This window comes from Equus quagga, chromosome 1 (assembly GCF_021613505.1).
Source record: "Equus quagga isolate Etosha38 chromosome 1, UCLA_HA_Equagga_1.0, whole genome shotgun sequence".
Taxonomy (NCBI): Eukaryota; Metazoa; Chordata; class Mammalia; order Perissodactyla; family Equidae; genus Equus; species Equus quagga.
In genome coordinates, this window is record NC_060267.1 from 81,976,055 (window position 1) to 81,992,764 (window position 16,710).

Sequence of the window (16,710 nt, forward strand, 5' to 3'; positions counted from 1 at the left end):
CGCACGTTCTGCTTCTCAGTGGCCCGGGCTTTGCTGGTTCAGATCCCGGGTGTGGACATGGCACCGCTCGGCACGCCATGCTGTGGTGGGCGTCCTACATATAAAAAGTAGAGGAAGATGGGCACGGATGTTAGCTTAGGGCCAGTCTTCCTCAGCAAAAAAGAGGAGGATTGGCAGCAGTTAGCTCAAAGCTAATCTTCCTCAAAAAAAAAAAAAAAAACTCTCCAAAATTATATTAAAAAAAAGAGTAAATTAAAACAAGCTCTCATTTAACAAGTGAGATTGTTTTAATGAGAATATCCAGTGCTGGCAAGCTTATTGTGAAATGGCACAATGAATACTCACTTTTCAAGATCTGATCAAGCATCTAGAAGCCAGGAAATATGCTGGCAGGACTGTGAACTGATAGAACTCCCTATGGACAGACTACACATATCAAGTTAGTGTACACAATATAAACATGTTCAGACTCATCCAAATAATTCCACTCCTAGGACTCAATCTCAGAGGACGAATCCAAAATATGGGAGGGAAAGCCTTATACACAAAGTCATTCATCACAGAATTACTTAGAACAGTAAAAAAATACGACACAGCCTAAATGTGCAAGAATATGAAAATGGATAAGGAAAGTATAGTAAAGCCACACAATGAAATCTTAAAACTATATTTACAAAGAGTTGATAATATGGGAATACTTCTAACTCACAATACTATATGAAAAAACAGAAGACCAAATTATAACTGATCTAAAAAATAAAATCCATGCATAGAAGAAAGCCTGGAAGGAAAACTATCAAAATGCTAATGGTGGTTGGGTGATTTTCTGGTTTTTTCTTCTTTCTAGTCTTCCGGAAAAAAAAATTTGAAGCATATATATATAATACTTTTAATCAGGAGAAAATATACTTTAAAAAATCTTTTCTTTGAATTAGACTGAGGTTTAAGATTAAAAAGTCAAAAGCAGGGCCAGCCCAGTGGTGCAGAGGTTAAGTCTGCACATTCCGCTTCAGCAGCCCAGCGTTTGCCAGTTTGAACCCCAAGCATGGACCTACGCACCACTTGTCAGGACATGCTGTGGCAGGCATCCCACATATAAAGTAGAGAAAGATGGGCACGAATGTTAGCTCAGGGCCAGTCTTCCTCAGCAAAAAGAGGAGGATTGGCAGCAAATGTTAGCTCAGGGCTAATCTTCCTCAAAAAAAAAAAAGTCAAAAGCAAGGGACACTTGAGCTGTCAAGGTCACAACTTGGACTGGAGTAAAGGGACTGGCCCCAGCTTCCTGGCCTTTCCAGAAAATCCATCTCCACTACCATCGATAGCTAAGTCTTAGTTGTTCAGGAGAGGTGGGCTACAACCTAGTTAATCTAGGGGCAGGGGGTTCGGCTGTTCCTGGCCCACCTACAGCCCAGCCATCTGGGCCCATGTTTCCCAACTGCTATTTAGGACACAGCAACAGAGACTGAGGGAGAACTCTATTCAAATTGCAAAGTAGGTTTTATAAAAGCTTTTTAGTTTCCTTTAAAATTAAAATAAATAAAAAGAAGTGGGAAACCTAGGTCACAGGCCAAAAAAAAAAAAGTATCTGGGGCAGTGCTTATTTAAATAAATTCTAAAAACAAAAGTAGATAAACGATGATTGGGACAATGCTCAGCTTGAACAATTTCACAGGTATCTTTCATCACGCACTGATTATATATGGGTAGCTACAGCAGGCACTTTCACACACAACGTATCTCTGTTTCTCATACCAACCCTACAAAGTACACGTTACTATCCCTATTTAAACAAGTGAGGCTCAGAACTGTTAAATGACTAGCCTGTCATCAGACCATAAGTGATTAAATCAGATTCAAATAATTTGGAGCCTGTGTTCTCTCTACAGCCCTATACTGCCTTGCCCATTCCAGTGAAGATTCCAATTAACACCAATAACTACCGAGAATTAAAACAAGAAGACTGAATTCAAGGAGAGAAGGCGAGAGACAGAACACCAATTAAGAGCTTGTTAAACATCGGACAGCAATGGTTAGTGTTAAAATAATAGTTATTATAAAGTGATGAAAGCTCTGCAGGACTATCATGCAGATAACGATGACAAAGCCTCTTTAAAAATCCAAGCTCAAAGAATTCAAATTCATACATTCTATTCCCTTCATAAAAATCCTTGCCACGTTAAATATTCCTTAAATGGCCCTTTGCAAAACTTCCTTGGAGAGTTCTTTACCTTGTTCTGCATGACACCCTGCTTTTTTGAATTCTAGTTCGTCAGTTAGGTGCTTATAAACAGTGGCAAACGTCTGGCCCAGTTAGACACGGTCAGAAACTGAAGGCCAAATGTAATATTAAACAGATCATCCTTCCCCACAGTGCAGAAACACCGTCATGTTTCTACATCATGCAGAGAGGCAGAGAGCTCAGCGTTCAAAGAGCAGTGCCAGCTGTGTGACGTGGGGGAAGTGAACTTCTCCGAAGTTCAGGTTCCTCATCTGTGAAAGGAACGATCTCGATTTCACAGGGTTGTTGTGAAGATTGAACGTGATGCATAGAGTACTGCTGCAGCGGCTGCGGAACAAATAAATCTAGCTCCCCTGTTCCATCACTGACTCCATTATCTTTCATCCCAATTGAAAGGTAACACGGAGAGGCCCCTCAGACTAAAAGCTATGTGTGTAACACCATTAGTAGAGAATTTGAAAAACAGACCGAAGTAACTACTCTATTTTTATGCCAGAAGATTATACTACTCAATTTAAGGATGAGTTAACATTTATTGAGTTACTGCTTGTGCCCTGATATACTTTCTTACTTAATCCTTGTAAGGATTATGTGCCATAAGTCTGATTATCCAGATTTTACAACGCGCGAGCAGGCTGGGAGAGCGCAAACGTCTTGCCCAAAGTTACATAGTGAAGAGCAGAGTCAGGATTCAAGTCCATGTCTGCCCATGTTCCTCCCATACAATGCACTAAATGCAGCTCTTTAAGAAGACTGTTTAAAAAGCACAGAGACAGACACACACACACGCACACAAATGAGTACGAGTCAAACTGCTGAAATCTGAATTAAGGCCAATGGACGCACCAATATCAACTGTCCTGGTTGCGACACTGTACTACAGTTTTGCAAGCTATTACACAAAGGGCAAAGGGTATACAGAAATCTACTGCATGTGAATCTACAACTATGTCAAAAGAAAAATTAACCAAAAAAAAGATTGGGTAGATCTACATATACTGCCATGGCAAGAACATTAGATGGGGAAAAAAAAGATTAGAGAACAAAATACATATTATGATCTTATTTTTAATTTTTCAAAGGTTGTATGTATATATGTATAAATATGCATTGAAAGAGTCAAGATGTTAACAGCAAACATCTTTAAGACATGAGTTTATTGGTGATTTTTATCAACCTCTTTCCACTATTTTAAGTACTTTATAAATTTCCTACAGTGTGTAATTTTACTTTTATAGCCAGGCAGGGAAAGGAGGAAGAAAAATGCTATTTCCAATTTGAAAATGTATTTTTTAAAGGGGTAAAAAAATATATTTTTTCAATGGGTACAGCCAGCCCACAGTGTAGACAGAGTCACATCTGTGATTAGAATTCACATCTCTGCACTGTGACAAATGCTCCAAGAGTTTGAATATTACTTGCTGTTGCTTCAGTGTCAGGCTTGATGCCAGCCCTGTGAGTTGTGGCTATTTCACTCAGGCTGCAATCAGTTCAAATCATATGACATCCCAAAAAGGTCCTAATACGTGAAAGAAAATGCATTTTCAAGTGTCTATGCAACATTCAAACTATGCATACCTCATAATGAAATAACCAATATAAGCGCACCGTGTGCATTTATTCACACACGCAATCAGAGCAGGGGAAAGAACACAGCCTTTGGAGTCAGACTTGAGTTCAAGTCCCAGCAACCAGTCGAACTGCTACATACGCCCCACCATGGGTAAGGATTAAATGAGCGCTCTTGGAACAGCCAACCGGGCATGGAGCACCGGAGGAGTTTCGACAGTTCCTGACCTCTGTGCACTGAGGACATGAAACCTGGCCAACACTGTGTATGACAAGACCTCACAAGTCATTCTGAAAGTCTTTCAACTAGGACTGAGGGTTATGAAATTAATAAATGTATGTAATAAATCTGGCTAACATTTAAATGTATAAGATTACTTTCTCTCCTTCAAGACCCAATATAACAAGTAAAATATCACAACACTTATAAGGATGTCTGGTCTCTCTGCTTGTCAATTGCCAACGTATTTTTTTTTCTCAAGCAATGGGAAATATGGATGGATTTCCTAAGAATTCAGCTTTTAAAGCTTGTTATTTTCTAAGCAAGGAAAAAAAACTCAGTGAAAAGTGTAATCTCAGCTCCATTTTATCAACCACTGTCAAAATGGTGGGGAAGGCAAGCCTGAGATTCTAAAAGCAGAAATTTGTCTATGCTTCTAATACACTATGATCTAAACCAAATTACTTCAATTATTCTTAGTGTGAACCAAAGTTCTGCAAAAGATAAGGCATGGGATATGAATCTTAAGAATCAAACAGTCCTAAATTAGATTTAACTTCTAATTTCTACTTTATTTATAACCCAAAACAGCATGGGTGGAGGGGGTGGAAGGAGAAAGCTGAAAGCAGTATGTATTTATTCAGACGGTGAAACGTTACTGACTCATTAGGTCATCAGGAATAGGTACACACTGTATTGGGAAACATGGGGGGAATGTTAAAACAGATAACAACACACAACTAAAATTAGCAAGAGAGAAGGAAGATTAAAGGGATGACCAGCAGGAGTCCTTGCAGTACAATATTGGGGGACAAAAGAGAAAAGGCAGGTCAAATCATGAAGGCCTGGACCAGAAAGCTGGGAGGGAGCAGGTAGGAGTGAAGAAGCCAGGTGGGGGAGGTATGGGTGACAGGTATAAACACAGGCTGGGAGTGAGACTGGCCCTGGGACCCAATCCTAGGCTCTATCGCTCACCACTCTGTGACCCTGAACAAGGTACCTGAACCTCTGAGCCAGGGTTTCCTCAGCAGTACAACAAGGATACTAACAGTGGCTACTTCACGGAGCTGCTGTGCAGATTCATCAAGCTAATCCATGGAGAGCACTTAGCACGCGACTTGGCCCATAGTATGTGCTCAATAAATGCCAGCTGTTATTATTAGCAATTACTACGTTTAAATCCTGGCCTGACCACTTGCTAGCTGTGTGACAGTGAATAAGTAGCATACCCTCGCTGAGCTTCAAAAGCCCCGCACACAAGGGGATGATAATTACCTTCCCCACAGGGTCGTGAGGATTAAATGAGACAGTCCACACATCTTGCACAGTCTCCTACTGGCACAGAGTAAACTCGGCCCTTCTAAACAGGGTTAGTTGTCGTCATTATCATTGTCACATTGAGGAGGGGGCTGGAGAAGCCCCCAAAGCTGGTGGAGGATTTCCTTTAATTAGACTGAGCTACTTCGATTACCAAAGACCACTGGAGTTTTCCTCGGTTCCTTGCAGCTGCGAACTCCTGACCTCAGCAGGCGGAAGATCAAGGAGACAGCCACTTGGACCCAAGTGAACACTTACCTGGAAGATCTGGGTCTGTGCCTTCTGGGGGGCCTCTCTGGCTTTCGCGAAGGCAGCAGTGAGCTCTTCGATTTCAGAGTTAAGTTCTTCAACCTGGGCGAAAATAAGGAACAGCAGTCAAGTGCACAGATGGGCTCTCCTCTCCGGGCACAGCCCACGTGCTTTTCCTGCTGAATGTGCAGCGCTTAGAATCAAGAGCTGTGCAGTCAGACAAGGCCTGAAGTCAGAGAGGTCAGGTCTCTAGTTTGGCTGTTTACTAGCTGGATGGCTTCAGCCTTGGAATTAATCACGCTGAGACTTAATTCCCTCAACGACAAAACGAGGATACCACCACCCACCCAACTACAGCACTGTTGGGTTAAATGAGGTAATGCGTCCTGGGGCTCCAATGATGCCTGGGTCGTACAAAGTGTTACTATTATTGTCCATATAGATGACCCACCCAACAGTCTAGCCTGGCTAGTCCCAGGATTCCTCATCTTCTAGTGACCCTCTCCTACACCAGAGTCAGACACGAACTACCATGGTGACACCTGGGACTCTGCCAGCACCCAGAACTGCTCCATCACTGGTGCCACTATGTACTGAAGGTCCCCAGCTTCAGCTGGGCCCTGAACTCCCAAAACACGATACAAAGTATAACTACTATTAACGTGAGCCCAATCTCTGCTGCACCTGACACTGGTGATGACTCAGACTCTTGCCCTCCTTCAGCTTCTTCAAGACCACAGCTTCCTGGTTAGCTTCATCCTTCTGCAAGCAGGCCTACTGTCTCCTCTGGGCATTCCTCCTCCTGTACTTGAAATTCTGAAGCCCCCTGTGGTCCCATCCTCAGCCTTCTTTTCCCATTCTACGCTCTCCCTGGGTAAGTAAATCAACTCTTAGAATTGTAACTCACAGCTGTATAAGAATGGCTTCCAGATCTACATCTTCAGACCTGAGCTCTCCCCAGGCTTTGGACTCCTGGCATATCTATCTGCCTCCTAGACATCTCACCTTGATGGTCCACAAGCTCCTCAAAGTCAATACTTTCTAAACAAACTCATCACCTCCATCACCACCCTCATCTCGCCATCATACTCCACGTTTTACACTTTTAAGCGAGTTGGTGACCCCACCATATCCCTAGTCGTGCCAGCCAGACACCTAAAAGTCATCCCTCACTGCTTTTTCTCTCAATTCCTACATCTAATCATCAAATTTCCCCAAATTTACTTCTAACCTTCAGTTATTTCTAATTTTATTTCTTGAATGAGCCCACCCCTCCCTTCCTACTGGCCGTGACCACTGCTCTAATTCAGCCTTTCTGAATTAGGTGGCTCTCGGCGCAGCTACTGGCCTCCCTGCCTCCGTGCTCTTCTTCCCGCAGTCCTCTCTCTGGATAGAGGCACAGATCTCCCTAAAATGCAAATGGGATCATCCCCCCACTGCTTCAGAGCCTTTAGTGGCCTGCCACCCAAGCAGCTAAGTGTGATTAGGTTTCCACCACCACCGGCTGGCCCGTGCAACCTCACCAGCTCCTTCTCTCGCCTCACTTAATGCTCTGACAACCTCAAACTGCTTTTGGTTCCACAAACACATATCAGGCTCTTTCCTAACTTACTGCCTCGACCAGTGTTCTCCCCTCTGTATGAAATGGCCTCCTTGTCTCTGCCTCCCTTCCCAACTAACTCCTACTCATCCTCTAAGATTCCGCTCAGATACCTTCTCCTAGAAGCGCCACTCCCCGGTACCCATATACACACTCTAATCTGGATTAGGGCCCCTTCCTTCCACTTCCACAGCCCCTGCCCTTCCCCCTCACACCACCTTCACTCTGCCTTTCTTCCCCATTAGACTGCAAGCAGAGCTGGGCTTTCCTCTCTGCATCTGTGCCTACGACAGACTGCTATACTAACGACAAGATGACAGCATGGAACCACCAGCCACAACCTTGGGTCCCAACAGGCAACAACCCAGCTAGCTATCTAACTATCCGCAGTCATGGCCTTGCCTCCCAAACTCTTTTATCTCAATCTTCTGTTGTCTTTCAAAACATTAGACATTGTCCAATACGGCAGCAAATAGCCCCTATGGCCCCTGGGCACTTGAAATTTGGTCAGTCTGAATTGAGATGCACTGTAAGCACATCTGGACTTCAAAGACAAAGTTCAGATTTAAAGAATGTTAAATACCTCATTATTACTATTGTTCCCTTGATTACATGTTGAAATGCTCATATGTAGGACATATGTATTATTAAAGTTAATTTCACTTGTTTCTTTTTCCTTCTAATGTGGCTACTGGAAAACTCAAAATTACGTAAGCATCTCACGTTCTATTTTTATTGGACAGCACTGGATCAGACACTTCAAAAAGAATTTTCAATGGACTAAAGGACCCCTTCCATACTTTCTATACTCATCTCAGCGCTCTCATAAACCTTTCCCCTGAAGCTAAAAATTCAGGGTAGGACAGGCCAGTCACAGAAGCTAATAAAGAAAAATTTCACTTCAGGACTATCAGACATACCTCTTTTTCCTTTGACTTTAATGCCATGGTTAGACCCTGAATGGCCTTATCCCTCTTTAAACTATTTTTCTTTTCTGTAGCAATTTCTCTTTCCTTCTCTCTCAGGTCCTCCTGAAGTGCCTAAATTAGATTAGAAAAAGATTCACTAAGTTGATGCGTTCCAACCAAAACGCACTGTAAATATATCTTTAAGAGCACACTCAAACGCAGTTATTCTATCTCACTCCTGTCAACCTGTGATTAATGTTTCCAAGTAGAGCTGAACGCAGTGGCATCAGCTCCCAGTTCCCGTGTTCCCGCTCACGGCACCAGGGCTGGGTGAAAGGAGGGGAGCAGATCAGTTAAGACGACGACAGCTACTCCTCTGGGAAGGACTCCAATGCCTTCTGGAATTTGAATACAGTCACATCAGAGTCTCTGAAACCGCACCGGGTTATTTGGGGGAAATAACAGATCATTAATTTCATTCCTTAATGCTACAACTGCTGGCAGAGAATTTGGCTTGATGGAGACTGAACATATACATTTATAGTCTGAGTTCACTTCCAAAGATAATCACTGCCGCCTCGCTCCCGGGCTGTTGTGAGGATCAAACGAGATAATGGACGGGAAAGCACTTTCTAAGCTGGCAGGCGCTGCACAGGTGCCGACTACTGTGGCTGGGGTGCCATGGTAATGGCTCTGGAATCACACTGGTGGGTCTGAATCCTTGCTATACCTCTCCCAGCTCCGTGACCTTGGGTAAGGGACCTCACCTCTTTGAGCTTCACAGGCCACATATGCAAAATGGGAATGCCTGCTTCAGAGAGTCATTGCAAAGACTGAGAAAGCTTCTCTAAAGTACCTACAGCTTGACTGGCACACAGCAGCACTCAAGGAATGACAGCTATTGTCACACAGAATTGTCTATTGCATTCAGAATAAAGCAAGAGGCGAAGATAAATCTTTGGTAAATTTTTAAAAATTTTATCAACATACCTGGATCCTCTCTTCAAAGTGATTCCTCTCCTTCTGGCGCTCCATTTGTGCAGCCTAAGAAATGGCAGTCATTGGTGCGCAGAAGGGACCCACAACCCAGCAGCTTCCCCAGAACAATTAGAGTGAGCAGCTCGTTCACTCGCTGCTCCCCACTGCTGTGGAACTCACGGAAACAAGTGTCCACTCCTTCTCTCTGTCTCACCCAAAGTGCCACCGGAGTGAAGAAAAACGTAAAGACAAGCCACCCACACTGGTTATCACCAGCCCCAGAGAAAGCAAACCAAGGAGCAGCAGGACAACGAAGAAGCCTGCTAAAGGACAGGGCCAGGGGGTGAGAAGAGGGTTAAACGGAGGAGCAGGAGGCAGGGCCGATTACAGCCGAACACCAACTGGTGAGGCAAAAGAATTCACTGCTGTGGTCGGGACAAAGGAGACCCCTCCATAAAGAAATCAAGACTTTCCACGAGCATCCAGAACATCCCGTAATGTGAATGTACCACAGGAGCAACTGCCTTGGGCCAGCACAAATTGGAAGGTCTCGACTAGGCCCACCTGCACTTCTGGGTCCTGCCCACCCTTTTCAACACAGCTTCACATGGAGGCCGCCTAGTGTGGCGGAGGGGTCCAGGGAGCTGTGGGGTCTGGCACTAGTAACCCACCTCTTGGAGCCTGGGAAAATATAACAACTCCTCTGAGCCTGCTTCTAAACTCGATGAGGAGACCGTGATCTCTGCCTCATGAGGTGGCCAGGAGGACTCAGTGAGGTGGCATGCTGAAGCCGTTCGCGTGCTGCCAGGCCCAATGTGAGTCAGTTCCCTCCCCTCACTGCCTCTGAAGTTCCAGACCAAAGGTGGCTTCAAGCCTGCCTCTGACCACAAAGGTAAACAGGTATGTACCACTACTTATCCTAAGAAAACCCCAAGGATGAAAATAAAGTCCCCGGGCAACAACGAATTAACACATGGCAAAACAGAGGCAAGCAAATGTGAAGTGTTTTTTCAACCAACTCTTTATACAAACACGAGGTTGGAAGGAAAAGAAAAACGCCAGGGCCCCTGACACAGGAGGCTTCTGCTAATTCCTAGGTTGACAGGGAGCTAATATTTAGAAGTAGACAGTGTGCAAATCTTGGCGACTGAAGTGCATCCCACTTCCCATTGAGGAGTCCGGTCTGCTAATTAAAGTCACCCCTTCAAGTCCCATCGCCTCACCTCAGTTTCGCTCTCCTTTTCTCCCCTCAGAGCAGCAGAAAGTCCTTGGAGCTCTCCAGATGACACGTTCTTATCAGAAGATGCCATCTGAGATTTCTCCTCTTCAAGGCACTGAATTAAAGCTTCTTTGCTCTTCAAAGACAGCTTCAACTCCTCAATCAGTCTAAAAGAGAAGGAAATTTAAATATTAATTCTAAGCTGTTCTCTTAGCTCAGAGGAGCAGGAGGAGGTAGGAAACGGGGCCAGACATCTTCAAAGTAGACACGTCCACTGACTGAACAGAAACGCAATGGCATTTTGCAGGGTGGAGATTAAGGGCCAGAATTCGTGCGCCATTAACCGTCCCCTCGCCTCTAGCCTGGGCCCGGACGATCCAACCTCTGAGCTGCCAGACTAGTCTGCTGGAGTCACACCCCGACTCGAAGACTTCCAGTGGCCCACGGTCGACAGCAGTGGATTACCAATGTTTTAGGCCAAGAAATCCTCTCTCCAAAAGGAATCCAGCACTGAAGCCTAAACAAGCACGCCCAATAAAGCGGACTTGTTCTGTGAGGGGAAAGGACAGAGCACGTCCCTCCCGGGCTTCTCAGGGCAAACTCAGAAACACACCAACTTTCAACATAAAGGCTCAACTCCTGAGCCAGGCCTTCTAGCCTCAGCTTTTAGGGCCTAGAAGGTCAGAGGCCCTGCTGACAGCTTGTTTCACCTCTCACACGTAGCTGTCCCCGCTCCACCGCTGCTCAGGAGCCTCACTTCCCATTCTCCCCAGAAGCCAGGCTGTTTTGTGCCTCTAGACCTTTGCTCACACTAGTCCCTCCACCTAGAATGCCCTTCACAACTCTCCTCCACCTGATAAACACCCAGCATCCACCGGAGTCAGCGAGGCATTTCCTCCCCTCAAGGCATCTTTGCCAACCCACACCCCTAGGGTCCCCTCAGGTAGAGCTGAACACCGCCTTCTCGGGGCCACCAAATTACCTCACATCAGCTGTTCCCTGACCTCGCCAAGTTACTTACCCTCGCTGAGCCTGCATTTCCTCAGTATAGAATGGGATTACCTTTTTATGTCATTGGAGATAAGCTATTTAAAATGGCCCTACACAGTTCCAGGCACATGGCAGAACTTAACAAATGACAGCCGCTATAATTTTACTTTTTTTTTTTTTTTAACATTCAACCTTCAGCATTTTGTCAGAGGATGCTCAGAAGAGCTTTTCTGTAGCTAAGACTAGACAGCAAGCTCGTACAGTAGAAAGAGCAAAGGCTTGGAACTGGAAGTCTGAGAGCTTCCCTCGCTCCCAGGTGAAGGGGAGGAGGGAGCTGGAAGCAGTGACAGCACCTAGCAATGCACTGTGCTGCGGTCTGAATATTTGCGTCCTCCCAAAATTCATTCATGGAAATCCTAACCCCCAAAGTGATGGGATTAGAAGGTGGGACCTTTGGGAGATCATGAGGGTGGAACTCTCAAGAATGGGAGCAGTGCCTCGTAAATGAGGCTCCAGAAAGATCCCTCACCGCTTCCGCCATGTGCGATACAATGGGAAGCGGGCAACCAGGAAGAGGCCCCCCCCCCGCCCCGACCATGCTGGCACCTCCATCTTGGACTTCCACCCTCCAGAACCGTAAGAAATAAACTTCTATTTCTGTAAGCTATTTTGTTTTGGCCCCCCAAATGGACTAAGACAATTGGGTACAGAGGGTACCAGGCAGCACCAGTGCAAGGCTCCCAAAACTGGGAAAAGGAGTAAGACTGTTCTTGAGGGGTTCAACTCGGAAATCACCACATAACCAACTGGAGAGGTAAAAAGTCACCAAACTGCAAGCTCAAATGGATGTGTTGTGAAGTATGTAACCTACACTTCACTAAAACTGATTTGTTTCAGCGAGTTCCAGATAGGGATGGAAACGCGTGGGGCAGCTTGTGGGGACTGTGGCTGAGCTGGAGCACCGGGCCCATCTAAGGCAGCAGCCTCAACCTAGCAAGACCACGGCCCAGTCTGCCACATTTTCCAGGGTTTCAAAAGAAGCTGGAAACGCAGACTTTTACATGAAAATAGATTTTTTTAAATACTAGCCACTAATTCAAACTTTTAAAAGCACTGCGTGGGCCAAATAAACCCTATCTGTTGGCCATATTTAACCTGCAGGGCTCCACAATGTCACTGCCTGAAAGATACAGACTAGCTCTCGGTTCAGATGGAAGGAAATTAAGTAGGGAAAGCACATACCTTTGGAAAGGGGGGTGGGAGCCCAGAAGCCCAGAAAGACACCAGCAGTGCCCACCCTAGAGAGGGTTTGCCCAACAGCAGATCAATCTGTGTGGCAGATCTGGATCCATCTCACCAAGGCAGGCCGGGACCCCTGTTCCAATTCTGTGCTTAGTAATTTACCTTCTGACCTCCTTAGCCTCCTGAGCAGGGCTGCCTTCAGGCAGGGTTCCACCTGGAACACTGATCCTGGTTCCACCACAGCGAGGGCCACCCCCTAAGCAAGCAGAAATCCAGAGCAGACATCTGGCGGCTGCAGGTCTACCCCTGAGAGACACATGCATTCGCAGCTCTGACCTATGGGAAACCCCAGGAAGATGCAGCCTTTAGCAAGGCCCTAACCAGACCCCCACATCCATGGAGACCCCACCACCTGGACCACAGTAAATACTCCATGAGCATTAACACTTCCCAAGTTCCCTCCTCCACAGATGAGACGCCAAGCTTCTGCAGTGTATGTGAACAGGGACCACCCTTCCCTGTGATCACCTGAAATGTGCCAGGAGCCACACCTTTGCATGTGCTGTTCCCTCGGGAGGGCAAGGCTTCCTCATCCCAGCTCCCAGCACCTCCTCTGACAAGCCTACCCTGCTCCACCCTCAAGCAGAGCTGATCACAGCCCAGAACCCTGAACTTAACCTCTAGCACCAAATCTTGACTTTTTGTTCCTTACATCTGTCCCCTCCCCACCAGCGGGAGCTCCATACAAGGAAGACAGTGTTCATCTCTGCATTCCTGACACCCAGCCTGAGGCCATGCTCAGTAGCTGGTTAACAATGAATCTGTATCATTCATGTAAGCCCTTTAATTCAGGCCTTAATCAATCCATATACTCAAGCCCCTCCTGGACTCTCCTCTTGGATGCCCCACATCCTTCAACCCAATACATCCCAACTAAAAGCTCATCTTCCCACCCCCTCCACCCAAAACATCTCTTCTTTCTCCCTTTTTCCCCCAAACTCAGCAAACTGCGCCACCGTCCCACAGTTGCTCGTGCGCAACCTGGGTGAGGGGTTACCTGCAGCCTTTTCCCTCCAATCCACCAGCCATCAAGCCCTTCAAGCCATCTCTGCCTGTTCTCCACCCCTACTTCTGTCCTCTGGGTCCTCATCACCTCCGTCTCTTGTCTGGACTTCTGCATCAGCCTGAGAACCAATCTTATCAGTAAACTCCACAGCCTACCCACCCTCCAGAGGGCTCTCTCTAAATTTATGTCTGATCTTGTCATCCCCCCACCCCCACCCCCGACTCCCACCCTTAACTCTTCAGTGGCTTCTCACATGCCCTGAAGACAAAACCCAAACTCTTCAACAAGGCCCACAAGATCTGCTCCAGCTTCCCTCTCTTCGTCTCTTCCCACCTCCCTTCCAAAACAGGACACTGCAAGTTGATGAGGATCACGGCTGCCCAGGGAGAGCAGCTCAAGACATCCTGCCCTACATACCATCTATATCATCCTCGGGAAGCATGGGATGTTCTGACCTGATCCAATCTGATTCTTACCTAAAGTTATAGGACCACCCAGTAACCAGACCCTACCTGCACTGATACCATTTTAATGACTTTTTTTTTATATAATCTTTCCTTTGTCTTGTAAAGAGATAACTCACATACCTACACCTTCAATTTAGCCCTACCTTCAACCCATGTTCGTAGCTCTTTACTGCCCATGGATCCTGTCCCCATGCTACTCCCTGCTATTTTCTGAATAAAAGAGCGCTACTGCCAGGCCTTGAGAGTCCAAGCAATCTTTCTTCCGACTCGTCGGCTCAGCGAGCCTGCATCATGTTGTTGTGCTTCAGTTCCTTGACCCTGCTGCGTGCACTCTGGCCTCTGCACTGTCACACAGATATACAGTTCCCAATGCCTGCAACACTTTTTCTTCCCCCAAGTCATTTCTCCTTATTCTAGTACTTCCTGTAGGAAGCCTTTCCTAATCCCTCTAAACTGAGAGAAATAGGTTGTGTGGACCCAGCATTTATCCCATCTAGCCCTTATCTCTATTCCTGCCCTCCACTCCTGCCAGCAAGCTAGATGCTGAGCTTAAATTTTGACAATGAGGGGCCGGCCAGGTGGCTCAGCAGTTAAGTACACATGTTCTGCTTCAGCGGCCCAGGGTTTGCCGGTTCAGATCCCAGGTGCGGACATGGCACTGCTTGGCACACCACGCTATGGTAGGCGTCCCACGTATAAAGTAGAGGAAGATGGGCACGGATGTTAGCTCAGGGCCAGTCTTCCTCAGCAAAAATAGGAGGATTGACAGCAGTTAGCTCAGAGCAAATCTTCCTCAAGAAAAAACATTTTGACAATGAGCTTCCTTAAGAGAGGGTCCCAGTCTGTACCCCTCACTCCTATGTTCTAATCAACACTGAGTGAAGTAGAAGATGCTCAGGAAATATTTGTTGATCCAAGAGACCCAATGAATGAACCGCTGAGCACCTGTGGGACCCTGCAGGGCCTTTCCGAGCAGCTCTCTCCCAGGACCTCCTCACAAACCCACCCCAGACCCTGCCATGCCCTTCACAGGGCCAAGAACTCCGTCTGTCTTTTCTTCTTCAGGGGCCACCCCACACCTTCTAGTCTATTCCCTGGGCCCCCTACTCCCAGTTTAACTGCTGGGGACTCTCAGGAAAGACAAGCCCATAAGCCTTCCAACGGCTTCGCCACTCATCAGTTGGGAGAAAAAGAAGGCAAGGTAGAAATGATTTGTGTGGAAAGATTCCAGATTCCATCATTTCTCTCAGTCTCCAGACTCCACCTCTCCGGGGACGGTGTCTGGAAAGGCTGGTCCTCGGAAGGGGAGGCTCAGCAACAAGGCACACGTCCAGGAGGTCTCTCTTCCTAGGCATGTCATCAAGAAAAACACTCACTCACTCAGCACAGGGGTCCTACCCCTCACGGAGAACTCGGTTTCCTACCCCAGCCTGAGATTAATCCCAAAACTTCAGTTTTCCAGATCAAAGCTAAGAAAAGGTTGCAGAGCATCCAATAAATGCTAGCTCCTCCAAATGCTGAAGCTGGGGCACTTATGAACAGAGACCACGGGCTGTCCCTCAGGGTCTGTTTGATCTTCTTTTAAAGATAATCCCAAACTTTTGCTCACCTGATTTCCCACCCATAATGAAAACAAGCAGCAGACTCAAACCTCAAAAGTTGTCACCGAGACAGAAATAGAAGTGAACAGCAGCTGGGGAGCCCGGGCAACTGGGCACAAGCACCCCAACAACATGTCAGGCCCAGCGATCAGGGGATACCGAGCGACTGAGAAAAAGGAACTGCAGGCAGAATCCTGTATCTAAGGAAGCAGGCAAGCAGATGGTTTGCTTACAACAACTTTTGTCAAACTCCAAACATGCTTGGAATTGCCTCTTCAATGGAAAGGTCACAGGTTAACCAGCAGTTTCACTGATATTTAATTAACTCAGGCTTCCACTTAGTAACTGCCAAAGCAAGGCAAGGATATCAAAATGTAAGGTTTGTGGTAAAGAATAAAACCTCAACTCTCTCCTAACCAGTTTTGATCAGAAATTTGGTTGCAAGACACAATGAACATTAAAGGTTGCCTAAAGCCACATGATCCATGCATTTCTCTGGACTAAATGGCACACATTTTATTCCTGGGCCATCGAAGAGCTCTGTACTTGGCCTATATTGTTTGGCCCCTTGAACTGTACTAATCTGGGCCCTCAGCCTGTTTTAAAAGATATGACAGAAAACAGGCCACACAAAACTCACTAGTATTTCTCTGGGGATGTAGTCACTTACTGTTCCCTTTGGGAAGATCCACAAGAGAAATTTTTCTCTGGCAACGCCAAGTAAGACCAGGCTTCTCCTGAGTTACTAGTTTATTTTATTCTTGTGAACAGTGTGAAACTTCTGTCCACCAAGATTGTTTTTCCCTTTTTCCTTTGGCTACCAGGAAGCTTACAGCCAAAACAGAATGCTAAATCTAGTACCTGAGTAGAACTTTTCACCATGAATTTCTATTTACTAACTTCTATCTGTCCTTCTAACACTCTCCTATCCCTTTTCCCTCACCCTGACTTTATCTCTGGTTTTCTTACTGTGTTGGATGTGTTCTGGTAAGTCACTTTATCTCTGGTTTTCTTACTGTGTTGGATATGTTCTGGTAAGTCACTT

At 46.1% G+C, this 16,710-nt stretch overlaps 1 protein-coding gene across 2 annotated transcripts in view; it reads right to left on the reverse strand.

The window, feature by feature from the left end:
* Positions 1-16,710, reverse strand: part of CDK5RAP2 (CDK5 regulatory subunit associated protein 2) — a 172,485-nt gene that overhangs the window by 118,742 nt on the left and 37,033 nt on the right. For both annotated transcript variants that reach the window (XM_046668538.1, XM_046668528.1), the window contains 4 exons: positions 10,304-10,466; positions 9,093-9,146; positions 8,115-8,234; positions 5,604-5,696 (listed from right to left, as the gene is read on the reverse strand). In XM_046668538.1, coding sequence (XP_046524494.1) covers positions 5,604-5,696; positions 8,115-8,234; positions 9,093-9,146; positions 10,304-10,466 — 430 coding nt within the window. The remainder of the gene's footprint in view (positions 1-5,603; positions 5,697-8,114; positions 8,235-9,092; positions 9,147-10,303; positions 10,467-16,710) is intronic.